This window comes from Curcuma longa, chromosome 2 (assembly GCF_044706935.1).
Source record: "Curcuma longa cultivar G26 ecotype Majalengka, Jawa Barat chromosome 2, ITB_CL_G26_1.1, whole genome shotgun sequence".
Lineage (NCBI taxonomy): Eukaryota > Viridiplantae > Streptophyta > Magnoliopsida > Zingiberales > Zingiberaceae > Curcuma > Curcuma longa.
This window is the reverse complement of record NC_133862.1, coordinates 8,782,974-8,798,138: the sequence shown is the minus strand read 5'-3', so window position 1 is coordinate 8,798,138 and position 15,165 is coordinate 8,782,974. Positions and strand designations below refer to the sequence as shown.

At 38.1% G+C, this 15,165-nt stretch overlaps 1 protein-coding gene across 1 annotated transcript; it reads right to left on the bottom strand.

Moving 5' to 3' along the window:
- Positions 1 to 1,446: 1,446 nt before the first annotated feature.
- Positions 1,447 to 4,525, bottom strand: LOC141820913 (receptor-like serine/threonine-protein kinase SD1-8). Its single transcript, XM_074708281.1, has 7 exons — positions 3,190 to 4,525; positions 2,997 to 3,113; positions 2,765 to 2,904; positions 2,473 to 2,683; positions 2,037 to 2,274; positions 1,813 to 1,963; positions 1,447 to 1,719 (listed from the first exon to the last, which is right to left on the bottom strand). Exons 1-7 carry the CDS (start codon positions 4,523 to 4,525, stop codon positions 1,447 to 1,449), a joined length of 2,466 nt encoding a protein of 821 aa, XP_074564382.1.
- Positions 4,526 to 15,165: the final 10,640 nt, after the last annotated feature.

Here is a 15,165-nt window from a genome sequence, read left to right as displayed (position 1 = left end):
ATAATTTTACTTTCAGCATAGATATATGTCATTAACACAAAATGTACTAAACCTACCAACCTTGTTTTCCTTTGTGTCGACACATTAGTTAAATTTAATAATATACATGTAAATACACTCAAGAAAATCGTAGGAGACTTGATCGAACATAACTAATCCACTATAGCTAATGGTTCCCGAGAGTCCCAAGTGGGAAGCCAAGTAGCGGAGCGATAATAAAGTTTTCAGGACCTAATATGGTCTGCCTATATCACCATACACGACCAGCGTCAGCACTGTAGGTGGACAAGTTGGCCTCACACGACTTGGTTTTTTTGTCCAACACGGTCGTGTTCGACCGGGCTAGAATGCCACATGACCCTACCACGTTGTCCAACATGGCAGTGTTCGGCCCAATCAGAATGCCACACGACCTTGTCGTGTTGGGCAACACGGTTATGTTTGACCCGATGTATCTTCCAGCACGCCAAATGATCTGAATGTGTTTTTCAACACGGTCGTGTCATACCAAAATCCTATTCACTAATAACAGATCAAATTCGACGGTTATAAAAAAAAACAACGACAGTTACCATTGTTCTTTGTGAAAAATTGCAAAAAACTCGATAACAACACAAATCCTAGGTTTTGTTTTATAAATTTTTGACGATCAAACATATATTAAACTAGTAAATCAAAATCTAGCATAAAATATTAAAAATTGATGAAAAATCTAAACGTTAATGCCATACAATCAATCGATGAAACAACCGTGGTTCTGATGCCACTTATTAGGAATTATGTTTTCGTAATTGCATGAATTCCAAAGCATAAGAACTCAAAAGAGGAAAACAAATCTGGCATAAAAATCTAATTACACATTTTATACGATAAAAATTAAATATAGAAGATAAGATGATGGACTTGAATGTAGCGGAATAGCTGTTGTCTTTATATGCATCGTCCACAAATTTGATCAGGCGGAGAAAAGTAAAAAAGGGGGTTGGTCTTCCGTAGGGATTATGTTGACAACGTCAAAGTCTCCACACCAATGGGTAGCGTGGAGATTTGTCAAAATACCTAACTTTATGGGGATCATGCCCTATTTATAATGAACTCAATTCGTTATTAGTCTATCAATGATAATGGTGCAGGTTAACGAGTTCTACACCTGTAGACCCCACATCCAATAACTCAAATCCTCCATATTAATTAGATTACATAACAGATTTGATATTAATGGCATAAATTCATTTGTCACAAATACATGAAAGTCCACTAAATTGAGATAATATCCAACAGTATATTGATGCCCACTAGTAAATAGAAATAATCACTAGGCATTGGAATAGACTTGTCCTAAGTTGTCTGGGTAACTATTTGAGAAATTAGAATCTGTCTGGTCTAGTTTCATATAACTATGACTAGATGAAAATAACCACAAAGAAAGGGAATCCAAGAGAAGTCTTATAGTGTCTTTGATTTGCTTGTTGTTGAGGAATCAGACTCCAAAGGGCCTCTAAAATTTACAAATCGAGATGGACTTGGTTCTGACAAAAGAGAAACATCAGTGTCTAGCATTTTCAGTATGGTATTCATCGTTGGTCTATCCTTAGGTTGATCTTGAACACATAAAAGTCCGCATTTTATACAACTCAATACCTCAGTTGCTACAAATGAATGTGCAATTGATTCATCGACAAGCTTCAATGCTTCACCATCTTTCCACAAGTTCCATACCTAGAATGAGGTAATTTTCATGAATTAGAGGAATAAATAACAAAAAACTAAATAAATTATGATATTTGTTTTGTATAATTCCGTTCTACTTACATCACCAACAAGATTCATGTGGAATGGAGAGTTATAAACGCCTCTATTCCTTCTACCACTTATGATCTCAAGTATCAATATACCAAAACTAAATACATCATATTTCATTGAGAACGTCCCATTCATGATATATTCCGGTGACATGTATCCACTGTATTAATGGAAATCAAATCTCAATATTTGGTGTGATAAAAAATGATGAACAATCGTAAGATAAAACTTACTAGGTTCCAACAACTCTCATTGTATTAGCTTCTGCATCGTCACCTCTAAATGTCCTCGCCATTCCAAAGTCTGATATTTTAGGATTCATGTCCTTGTCGAGAAGAATATTACTAGCTTTCATATCTCGATGGATGATTCTTAGCCGAGAGTCATAGTGCAAATACAACAATCCTCTAGCGATCCCAACTATGATGTTGTATCGTGTTTTCCAATCCAACAATCCACTTTTTGCTTTATCTGCTTGCAAAATCAAAATAACAGCACCCTCATTATCATCTGCAGAGTTGGTTAGCAGAAGAGTCTCTACAAGAGAATGTATAAGAAGGATTTGAAGTAGTCGAAGTTTTCCTTGTAAATACGATAGATTTGTGCCTTAGAAACAGTTAGAATTGTGGCATGCTCAACCGAAATGCACACCACCAAAAACAAACTAACCAAATAGAAGAGCATCCAAGCTTCCATTAGGCATGAACTCGTAGATCAGCATCCTTTCCCTTGCTTCGATGCAACATCCGAGAAGTCGAACAAGATTTCGATGTTGTAACTTAGCAATCACCATTACCTCGTTCTTGAACTCATGGGCACCCTGAGTCGATGTCATAGATAGCCTCTTCACAGCTATCTCTTGTCCATCCCTCAGCTTACCCTGTCACCACCATTTTGGAACTCCAATTCAGTTAAAATTTAGTTAGTCAACGGCTATAGTAAAATTTATCCAAAAGGATACTTTGTATACAGGTCCATAACCTCCCTGTCCAAGCTTGTTGCTTTCTGAGAAGTTGTTGGTGGCTTCTGCAATGGTGTGTAGATCGTATATTGGTAGGTCCAAATCATCCTCTTGAGTCTCATCATCAAAATAATTGCCATCTGCCAAGCGATGATTGGAGCTGTATTAGTGATTATGCTAAATTCATTTTAAAAGCAGTAGTTAGCCATCAGCAAAGATTTTAATGGTGTACGTTTCTTCTTCCTCCAGCGAACCCAATAAACAATGAATGCCAGTAGAAAAATAGCCAGAGCAGGGGCCACAATGACGGCCAACACACTACTCCGATGACCAGGCTTTGCTCCTGTGCCTGCCCAAGAAATGACAAGGTTCATGGAGGAACAATTCAAACAGTATCTAATCGAAGAAATCTGCATCGAACTCACTTGGGAGATCGGCTGCTGCTACTCTCACGAAGAGATCCTGCCCTGTTCCGCCCGCGTAGAACTTGATATCCAGTAGATTGGTCCACCAGAGCACGCATCCGTTGCCACTGCCGCTGACGTTGGCCTGCGCGTAGCCGGTGCAGGAGCAGTTCCTCAAGCAGCGGACTCTGCACTCTTCCAGGCTCACCATGCTCCAGTCCACCGTCGCCGTCGATGTGTCCGGCAGCTTCACGCTGCTCTGATTCACGAAACCGTCCGTGCCGTTGACGCAGTCCAACGCCGTGATCCTGACGCAGCCGTCTAATTCGACGCTGTTATTCCGACCGGCGAATCCCTGCAGGCACGTGCACATCTTCGACCCGTCCGGGTGGCAGACGCCGTTGGGGCCGCATCGGGCCACGCTGTCGCACTCGTCCCGCGGCCCGAACCCCAAGAGCGTCCACATCTGCCGGTCTTCGATCCAGATGTAGTGCTGCACGGTGCCGAAGGTGCTGATCATAACCCTATCGATGATCGATGTGTCGATCAGGTACAAGGAGAAGAAGAGTTGGTGGGGATTGGTCACGTAGTTGAAGCCGATGCCGGCGGCGCGGTCGCGTTGCATGGCCTCGATGCCGCTAAACCGGTTGCCGTTCCACGGGCCGCCCCGCCAGTGCAGTCGCGGGCCGTACGTTATAACCATCTGCGGGTCGCCGCTCTGGTCGATGCCGAACGTGTAGCCACTCGGCGCCGGGTCGCTCTTGCTCGTCCATGCTGTGAGGTTGTAGTTGCGCCCGGTCGTCAGGTCCCACCCTATCTTCATGCCCGGGATGAACGTGTCCGTCGGAAATTCGAAGCTCTGCCACGCTACAGAGCTGCCGTTGCTGACCACGAAGTTTCCGGAATCGAGGAGCTGCGCGACGGGGTTCTCGAGAACCGTCGCCGAGAGGGAGGACCAAACAGCAGTTGAGTTTCCATCGGTGACAGTGAGTCCTCCGTCGGTGATTAGAGAGAGACGGCCGGACCGGCCGGTGATAGCATGCTTGCGGTTGGCAACCCATACCACGGTTTGGTTGTCGTTGATGTTGTGGTACCATATGCCAATGTAGCGATTGCTGGAGCCGACGGGGCTGAAGAATCCAAGGGCGAATATACCGCCGTCGGAGATCAAGGTCGCTCCGTCGGCGTCAAGGAGAGGAGTAGAGAGAGTCATGGTGTCTCTTGCACTGGAGCGGGAGCAGAGAATTGTAACGACGAAGAAGAGGAAGGAGCAGAACGGCACAATCCTTGTTTTCATGGCCGATTCAAATGATTTAGGCAGAAAAACAGAGATTTGTATTAAGATAACTTTTCTCATGATATCATCGTAGATAACTTTTCTCTTTGTCTATTCATATTAACGTCACAAGTATCATTAATACAATTAAATATTGGATGCCTATTAAGTCATTCAAGATAAGAAGTTTCTTCGAAGATTGTAATTTTAATATTATATTATTATTATTGTTATTGTTGTGGAGTCTAAAAGCATTTGCAACGCTAGTTAACACTTCTTTATTCTTTTTATACATGAACACGTTCTTCACGTGGCATGGGTGGGCCAGCCAAGCCCTTGACTGACCCACCCCACATAAATTTTTTTTATTTTTTATTTTTTAATTATTAAATTAGAGTGTTATGATATGTTAGCATTGCGGATGCTCTAAGCCATTCTAATTGATCAAAATAGGATATTTAGTACCATGGTTATGAATCAAGTCGACCTAATCAGTGGTATATATCAAAGTCGGTTATTTATCATCAAAGGTGCTCATCTTAGTCACCTATGTTTTGGTGAAAGCAAACAGCCATTCGTTGACGTAGATATACTAGTCATGGAAAGGGGAATGTTCATAAAGTATGGCCGACTATATTAGTTTAAGAAAGAGAGTGATGTTAGATGGGATAATAATTATCCTACAAATAATATTATATTTATGATCAACTATAAATGTCAACAACCAATCTTCTAAAATTTATTATTCAAAAAAATATCAAAAGATAAAGAAATAAACGGTACTATTAAAAAATATTATTAAACTAAAATTTTTTCTTAAACATTAATAAGATATTTATATAGATTCAAAATTTTAACTTTAACTTGTAAAGAATCATAATAATTTTTTTTAACATACTCGAAATTCTAAAAATCTTAAATGGACTTCAAATTCTCAAATATAAAAAAATAAAAAATTTTAAAACTATTCTAAATATTAAAAATTTTAAAAATTACTAAATATAAAAATTATCAAAAAAGTAATAAAAATCTTCATATCCTCCTATATCAATTGTCTCAGGTTGAAAGAGCTCGCCCTCGAGTTTAGAATAGTATCATGTGGTAGTTCATGAGGAAGATTATTTGACATCAACTCGGCAAAATCTACTAGTAGTTGTTGGACTTTAGAAATCTTCATTGATTCGTCAACGAGTACAATATCGTGGGCGTTGCTCTTGTCCATATTGTGTCCCTCAAATACTTCTTCACCGATTCCATATAATTCGAGATAGCATCAATCTCCATGTTGAGGCTCTTTAGCTTCTAAGCTCGTGTCTTTCCACGTTTCTTAGAATACTTCTCTTGTTATATATATCTTCTTTACTAAAATGACTTCATACAAAATGAGACTTTTATGCTAATCGATGTCGAAGTTGTTATTGTTGGACGAATACAGATTATAACCAAGGGTATAATCTCCTAGATATTGTGTTGATTGAGGTCTAGGCAGAGGCGGAGCTACAGGGGGGGCGCCTGGGGGCGGTCGCCCCCCCTGCCCCCCTGAACAGTGGCGTACAATTAGGATCGCTTCCAAGGTTGGCCGAACATTTCTCATGTGCCATATATTCGTATTTATCCAAAAGGTACAACTGAAATCAGCAGTCAGTTAAACATTCAAAGTTTGATAAAAAGAAAAAGATAATTATTCCTTTTACTCAAGTAATTATTATTACAGTTTTGCAGATTTGTTATTTTCAAAAAAAAATCTTATTACTTAGGCAATTAATACAAACTAAATGTAGAAAAAAGAAAAACATTGATCCTATTTCATTCTCACCGTATTTCTTTTTCCCATAATAATTATTTATTACTAGCTGATAAATGATTTTACATTATTTGAGTTTATATGTATGCTATTATGATTTTATATCCCATCATTTAGTTTGATAGACGTTTCATTGCATTAATATAATTATTGAGTTTGTTGTTGTTGTTGTTGTTGTGTGATCAACTGCTCATACTAATTTGCTAATAATATAATTATGTCCATTATATTGTCTTGCTATTATTTTTGCAGGGATTGATGAAGCTTCTTCTGCAGAAGAGATTGATGAAGCTCAATACTGTGGTCCATTGGATAGGTTCTTCAAAATCAATCTCACAAGATCAAGAGGTGAGATACAATATAAGATCTTGAATGCTACTGAGTTAGTAGCAAATACCAAAGAAAACTTTGAAAATTTTTGAGAAAAAGGTTGGAATGAGTTGTTAGAAAATGTAAAGCAATTCTGTGAGAAGCATGATGTGAATGTCCCTGACATGAATGATCGACGATTGTCGAGTAAAGGTCGTCCACGAAAGGCTGATTCAGTTACATCAGAGCATTATTATCGGGTTGAAATTTTTATTGGCACAATAGACAGTATATTACAAGAGATGAAGATCCGATTCAATGGAAAGATGATGGAATTACTCAAGTTCAGTTCAACACTTCATCCGAAAAATGGTTATGAATCATTCGATATTCATGAAATTTGCCGATTAGCTGAAAAGTTCTATCCAGAAGATTTTACAAATCAAGAAAAAATGCGTTTAAGATATCAATTGGAGCTTTTTGAAATAGAAATTCAGAAAAATGTAAACTTTAAGGATATCTCAACTATTTCTGAATTATGCCAGGTATGTTTTTTTATATAAAAAATAATATTTTTTTATTGAAGGTTAGTCATTGCTAACTAATATGCACATAATTTTGTATCAGGTTTTATCGAAGACAGGAAAATTAAAAAGTTATTCTCTTATTGACAAATTGATTCGACTTATTTTGACTCTATCAGTTTCTACTGCAACATCAGAGCGTACATTTTCTGCAATGAAAATTGTGAAGAATAGGTTGCGGAACAAAATGGAAGATGATTTCTTATCAAGTTATTTGATAATGTATATTGAGAAGGATATTGCTCGCAATTTTGATGTCAATTCTGTCATAGATGAATTTGAGTCTATGAAAAAGCGAAGAGCGCAACTTAAATTGCGTTGAATGTAACTTATTTCTTAAGTTCGTTCAAAATTTGTTTTATTAGTGTGACAATGCGGGGTTAAAAAATGGCCCCCCCTCGGTAAAAATCCTGGCTCCGCCCCTGGGTCTAGGAGCCAATGTACTTGATCCCTGATTTATTTGAGTAGGTGTAACACGCATGGCTAACCGTCTTCTTTGTGCTTTATCTAATATAGAAACAATTGTGTCCATCATGATTGATAAGGGTGTGTCCTTGAGACTTCAACATCTTTCAAATTGTCCTTATAAGTCAATATATTTTTACGGACGACTAAAGTTTCATGATCATCATCATAAAGTATTTGGTCATATATTGACTCACTAATTAACTTGTTTCATCTTCATCATAAATTGGATCATCGACTATTTCGATCTTGTCGTCCATATCTTTCTCAAAAAAAATTTATTCAAGTAAAAAAGAAAAAACTTACGATCTTTAAGATTTCGGATACTACGATCACAGTGTGAGACTTCCTCAGTCGGAACCTGTGTATCACAACCTCGACCATATATCTTACGATCTTCAAAATCTTACGCCACTAGACATTGGAATAACTCTGTGACTTGTCTCTGTAAATCTTCAAATATCTCGTCTCAGATGCTACGATCATGGTGTGAGACTTCCTCAGCCGGAACTTGTCTGTCACAACCATGACGATGATCTATCCGATCTGAGAGCTTTGATACCAATTGATACTGGATGAGATAGCGATTATCCTACAGACAATATTAATTTCGTTGATCGACTATGAACGTTGGAAATCAATTTTCAAATATCTGTTGATTCTGAAGAATTCTAGGAGATAGGAAGAATACCGAGAGATAAAGAAATAAACGACACTGAGAAAACATATTAGTAAATTAATTTTTTTTTAAACATCAACTAACAAGATATTTATATAGATCCAAAATCCTAACTTGTAAAGAAAGAAAAGAAATCGTAATAGAAAGGAAAAATTTTTAACAGACCCGAAATCTTAAACGAACTTAAAATTCTCAAATATAAAAAAATAAAAATTTTAAAAACTACTTTAAATATCAAAAATCCTGAAATTATTAAATATAAAAATTATCACAAATAATAATAAAAATTTTCAAATTCTCCTACATTATAGAAATATTCACCTATGTTATTAGTAAACTCTACCCGGCCACCATATAAACGGACTAATAATAAACATGTATTCACTGCATTAATGAAATTATTTATCTGAGTAACATGGAGGTGAAGTAATTTGACCTCTCAAATATAAGAGTTTCCTTTGGTTTACTTTTCACTAAAAGTTAGATATTGTTCTTGCTCGATGCCGACGACAGTCAGGCCACCAGTCAACAAAATGTCACGTCAACCTTCGGTTACCCGTCGACGAGAAGGACCTGAAGAAACAAGAATTGAACGCACGGATTAGCAAGGCGTCGGGGATGCCCGACGTGGCCACTCCGAAGCTCAAGTCAGAAATAGAGAAAATTGTAGCAGAAGTATGTCTCTAGCATTCAAGATGGTTAATTGTCATATCTGTGGGGTTTATATAGAGATAGCAGGAGCGGTATTCCCGGATATCATTGTTTGCGATTGGCTGTGAAGGCGTGATCAGCGAACCGATCTCTTGATAAGTTCCAAACATCTAACGACTTAGCAATGTTAGTTATCCTCCTTTGACGGCTAAGATAGTCCGGGACCAAGTAAGGGCCCTTGGTCCATATCCTGATTTTTGTAGATAAGTTAATTACTAAGCCCGACGAAAAGGTCAGCGGGATGGCCCATTGATATCTGTCCAGCTACCGGTGGTCGGTAATGGTTGATTTGTATGAGTGACCAGGATGTGCAGGTATGCCATGAGCTTATAGGGGTTGATGAGCTGAATTAGGTGTGTGTCCGAGCTCTTATATGCGCGTCCGATCTGATTGAAGTGTATGAATGAGATTATTGTATGATATTGAAGCCAAGTAGCCCTGGATGCGCATCCGAGCTTATCGGTGTGTCCCTATGGCTTAACTATGAGGCTGGGACCACGTCGCAAGGTAATCTCGTGAGGTTAGGACCTACTCATGAGGTCGGCATCGGATGCCTGGACCCTATTATGAGGCGGTGTGTGAATCCGGGACCAAGCCCTGAGGCCGGCCTATGATGTTTATACTTGGTTGAGCTTTATTGCACAAGGGTGAGGTTTATATATCATCGTTCTAAGTACTATGGCGCGTGATGCTCTCGTAATAAGGTCGGTATATGAAGTCAGCTTGACGCTAAGGTTATCGTGAGCAACGACGGAGCCACACATATTCCTACCCGGGCTTTAGCCCGGGTAGGAATAATAATTTCTATTATATGAAAGAGAGGTTGCAAGTGAAAAAATTAAAAAAGTAATAATAATTTCAATTATAGCCCAGGTAGATTTTTCGTTAAACCATTTTAGCCCGGACACAAGTATAAATCTGGCTCTGCCATTGATTGTGAGAGATTGGATTATATAGACCAAGGTGAGAAAGAGGTCGGCCTAGGTATCCTATCAAGTGCCGACCTCGTAATGAGGTCGGTCGATAATGTTCGTATCACTGGCGTAGCCAGTGGCTGGGCTGCACTGGGCTCAGCCCAGTGTAGCCCAGTAATTTTTTATTTATTTTGTTAAATTGAAATTTAAAAAATTAAATAATTAGTTAAATCTTACTAATTTAGCACAGTACAATTCAAAATCCTAATTACGCCATTGGTTCGTATCTTATGAAGATTATTATGACATTTTCACTACTAGAAAAATGTTAATAGACAACGCCCCAAAGACAACGGTTTTTAGCAAAAGCGTTGTGGTTTTTCAATTTACAACGTTTTTAGTCAAAACCGTTGTCTTTGAAAACCAAAAGACAACGTTTGTTCAGAAAGCGTTGTCTATTAGTGTTGATTTTGGGTCAACCACAACACTTTTAAAAAACCGTTGTAAAAAACGTTGTCTTTTAGCGGGTGTTTTGCCAAAGACAATGCTTTTAAAAAGTATTGTCGTTGACCGTTGTCGTTGAGGGTTTAGAGGGTTTATATCCAGGTTTTTTATCGGGCGAGTCCGCGATTTCCTTCGTGCGTACGCCTCATCTTCTCTTCTCCCGCCCCATTTTCGTCCCTCTCCCGCTCGCACCTCTAGCTCGTCTTCTCCCGCGTGCCCTATTTTCATGCCTCTCCTGTCCTCTCTCGACCTCTAGCTTGCATCCACTACAACAAACTCGACTTTCCGTAGTACGTTATTAACGACACACATTTATAGCGTGCTGTTAATAATACTTTTTACAGCGCACATAATTAAGTGCGCTGTAGAAAATATATTATATTTTAAAATTAACAGCGTGCGTATAATCGTGCACTGTGAATAGTATTTTTTACAGTATTTAAAAATTCTGCGCTGTTAAAAGAGGGTTAAAAAAATAATATTAACAGCGTGAATAGAGAATACGCTGTTAAAAATATAATAAAAAAGATAAAAATTTTCGCTCTGCCGCCCATTACATGCGCCTTTTCGCGATTTTCGCGACTTAGGTTTCTCACACTTCGTTCCTAAGTCGCGACTTAGGGTTCTCGCCGCGACCTCACTTCGTTCCTCGCCTCGCCTCTGTTCTTTGCGCTCGCGACCGCGTTCTTCGCCTCCCGCCCATTCTCTCGCTGCCCTAATCTCCCAACCAGCTCGCTCGCCGACCAGCTCGCCCGCCGCCCTAATCTCCCGACCGGCGCGCTCGCCGCCCTAATCTCCCGACCCGATTCGCTTGTCCTGTTGCACCGCGATAGGCTGGGCACGTCGCCGGCGAAGAAACTCGATCGGTAGCTCCTTGCTTCGGTTAGTTTCCCATTGTTCTCAGGGGTTACAAACGTTTTTTTAGGCGTGCTGCTCTTGAGACGTCTGATTACCTCAAGGATGATTGTTTAAAAATTGATTGCACTGTTGGTGTTGTGATGTCAGTTGTGGACTCACCTAGGCTACACTCTATAGAAGTTCCAGATTCTGATATTGGAGTGCATTTTGGTTCTCTTTTGGATAGGCAGGAAGGTTCTGATGTGGTTTTTGATGTTTCTGGGGAAAAATTTCATGCCCATAAATTGGTATTAGCTGCACGATCTCTAGTGTTTAAATCCCAATTTTATGAGAATCCAAATGGTGAGGATAATAATATTATTATTTCAGATATGGAACCTAAGGTGTTTAGGGTAAGGCTATTGATTTTCGTATTGTTGTTGATTTTCTTGAGTTATTCTAATTCCCAGCATGCTATTACATTTTTGGTTCATTGTTCCCAACCAGGCAATGCTGCATTTTATATATAGAGATTCTTTCATAGAAGATGATGAGACAACAAAACAAGACTCCCCTGAATCTTCTCCATCTAGCAGAATGGCTGCAAAGTTGTTGGTTGCAGCAGATAAGTATGGTTTGGAGAGGCTTCGACTTCTATGTGAGGCACATCTATGCAAGGATTTGTGTGTGGATTCAGTTGCCAACACTCTTTCACTAGCTGATCACTATCATGCTACAGAACTTAAAGCTGCTTGTCTTAAATATGTTGCAGAAAATCATGGAGGTACTTATCATTTACTATTGAGGTTTTGTGTCCTTTTCATTAATAGGCTATTGAATAAGTATCTACTCAGGTTATACAGCATTTCAGTATAACCTATAGGAAGTCTCACTAAGCTTGCTTTTTCTCTAAATGTTTGTTCTTATGTGCTCTCTTATCTACTCAGGTTTTGAATAAGTATCTTATCTACTCAGGTTTTGTTTCTAGTTTTGCTTGATTGGTTACTTGAGGTTTTTCTTATGCTGGTAATTTTACCGGAATATTAAAATTCTATTGAAATTTTATTTAGTTTTTTCAGACTGTGATTATATGAGTTGGATAAATAATTTATCTTTGACAGGAGCATATTATCCAATTAGTTGTTGTTGGCTCTCACAAACATGTTTTCCAGTTTTTGTTTTATATCCCAATTAGTTTTGTTATTTTAGATCCTTTGGTAGAGAGATATTCAACAAGCTCATAAATGAAAGAGCAGTTGGTTGTAATTTGTAGATATATGTTCTAATCTATGCACATCAACTCTCTCTCTCTCTCTCTCTCTCTCTCTGCCTTGCTGGACATTTTGTGCATATTGTCTCAATTACAAAATTCAAGATCATGCCAAAGGAAAATGATGGACAAAATTCAAGATCATGGCTTTATCAGATTTCTGAGTCAGTTTGGGTGAAGGTAATTTCTTATAGAAAGTACAATCTTATAACCTATCATGGCTTCATCACTGCATATGCATTTTGTTGTCTTAGCCCATCACTTGCACTGTTGCACATTGACCCTCTTAGACTTGATTGTGTACAAGCAATGTTACACTGTCTATTTCAAAGTGCATTGATATGTTGCTTATGGAAAAAGAAAAAATAGAGTAAAACCTACCAATTTATGTTTTATTCGGGAGGAGGTGAGGCTACAATGGGAAACTAAGGGAAACTAAGGCTACAATTCCGATGCAAACCTCTGAAAATGCGCTTACTGTTAGAGTGGTCACATTATTTGTAAGTTGAACAAGAAATCATAGAATTTTTGGCAGTTTATTTAACTTGACATGCTCTAGAATATGTTTTGTCCTAACATCATTCATCCTGAACATTTTTAGTCTGGTTTCTTTTTAATAAATTTCTTGTTAATAACTTTGGTATTGTCTCTGCAGAACACGACGACAAAGGAAAATGAAGCCCTTTTAGCCATCGAGACAGCTTATGTACAGGGCGAGGATGTAGCTGCTAGAGGAAGAATGCTACTGTACACTTTTGTTAAAAATGTTGACAGTTCTCAGAATGTGGTAATTATTCAGTAAATAGAAAGTTAATTTTCATTAACTAAATAAAGCTTTACTTTCTGAACTTGGTTTGGATTTTTTTTAGTTTTGCTTATTTTTTTGTCTGACATGTTTCCTAGGTTTACTCGAAAGAGTTAAAGGGTGTTGTGTCTGCCATAGCTTCTCTCCATGTTTCCTGTTTGAGCTCTTCCTTGGCAATATCTTTGTGCAGCATGTCGAGATTTTGTTATCGAGAGTGGAACAATCACCAAAGCAATCCATGTCAAATGCACTTAAGCCATCAATGAGAGCACTGGTGGATAAAGAGCTCTTGGGACATTCTGAACTGGATGTGAAAGTGGCCGTTACATCATGCTTGAGTGAGATCACTAGAATTACAGCTCCTGAAACTCCATATGATGATGACCGTTACATCATGCTTAGGAGCTGTAATTCTTGGTCACTAGAATTTTTATTCCTATTATTCTTTTGCTCATGCAATAGTTTGCTTAATCTTATACTTCTTGGTACTTGTGAATTCTCCATCTTTTTCAGTAGAAGCTGATAAATATTACTTTAAACAGGCCAAATCATTCTGAGAAGATCTTTTCCTCAATGGAAATGATTATGACACTTGTGTTAGAAGAGAGTGAAGATATTTCCTCGGAGCTACTTTTATGCCTTATAAATAGTGTAAAAAGTGACAACAAAGTAAATTCCTGTCTCCTGAAAATTATTGGTCTGAATGACTAAATATTTTTCTAACTTAGCTAAATTTTAATCTCAGGATATCTCACACGTTGTACATAGACTGGGTGAAAAAGTGATCAGCAATTGTTCCGGGAAGTTAAAACCATATTTGTCAGAGTTTAAGGCAGCTGAGTACACTCGGGCATAAATTGATGAGGTGCGTTCCGAGGTGGCAGACTGTATACAAGATCATATTTATGAGTAGGTATGGAATGCTGATCTCCATAATTCCATTTATTTGCAATAAAGATATTTGTTTGTGATTCAAAGTTCATTGTGATAATTCTGCTGCTGTTGTGTCAATATTTTGGATAAATTAGTATTATCTTTTGGCAGGCTGGTCTTTGGCAGATGGACCTGCTGTTACCTAGTGATGCACTTGCTGTTACTTGGTGCTGCTAATGTTGTGATGCACCTGTTCTATTTCTGCTGTTGTTGGAGGATATTCTGTTGCGTTGAAACCTTTGTTATGGACCTGCTGCTGTATGGAGCTTTTATGTTGGAAGTTGTAACTTGAATTTGTGTTATGAACTTGTATAAGTTGTATGTTATGGACCTGCTATATGTTATGAATTTGTGTTATGAACCTGCTGTAAGAATGGTTATTGTGTAAATATAAGTTGTATGTTTTGTATGTGATTTAGTAAATTTTGTAGCCAATGGTTTTGTATTTACAAAATATATTATTTCTTATTTACTGCTAAAAAAATCAAAAGACAACGCTTTTAAAAACGTTGCAAACCCCAAGCAATTTGTAACAAAATTACAACGCTTTTTAACCGTTGCAAAATGTGTTGTCATACCTATTAAAAACAACGTTTTTAAAGCGTCGCAAAAAGCGTTGTAATATTTACAACGCTTTTTATGCGTTGCGAAGGTGTTGTCGATGTTAACAAAGACAACGCTTAAAAAGCGTTGTCGTTGAGGGACCCCTTTTACAACAGGGCCTCTTACAACGCTTTTTAACCCACAAAGACAACGCTTTTTCCGCGTTGTCTATTAACATTTTTCTAGTAGTGTCTAAATATTTTATTATAATTTATTTAAAAACAATTCAATACTGCAACACAATAACTAATACAAATTTTCAGATATTTTTTATTCTTTTCAAAGCTGAATAACCATCCATGA

Bases quoted from the DNA above. Each gene is read 5' to 3' on its own strand.
- LOC141820913 (XM_074708281.1), bottom strand. From the start codon at position 4,525: ATGAGAAAAGTTATCTTAATACAAATCTCTGTTTTTCTGCCTAAATCA. The intron at 2,275-2,472 runs GTTAGTTTGTTT...TTTTGCAAGCAG, and splicing joins CTTGGATGCTCTTCTATTTG to ATAAAGCAAAAAGTGGATTG. The intron at 1,964-2,036 runs GTAAGTTTTATC...CCATTAATACAG, and splicing joins ATGAGAGTTGTTGGAACCTA to TGGATACATGTCACCGGAAT.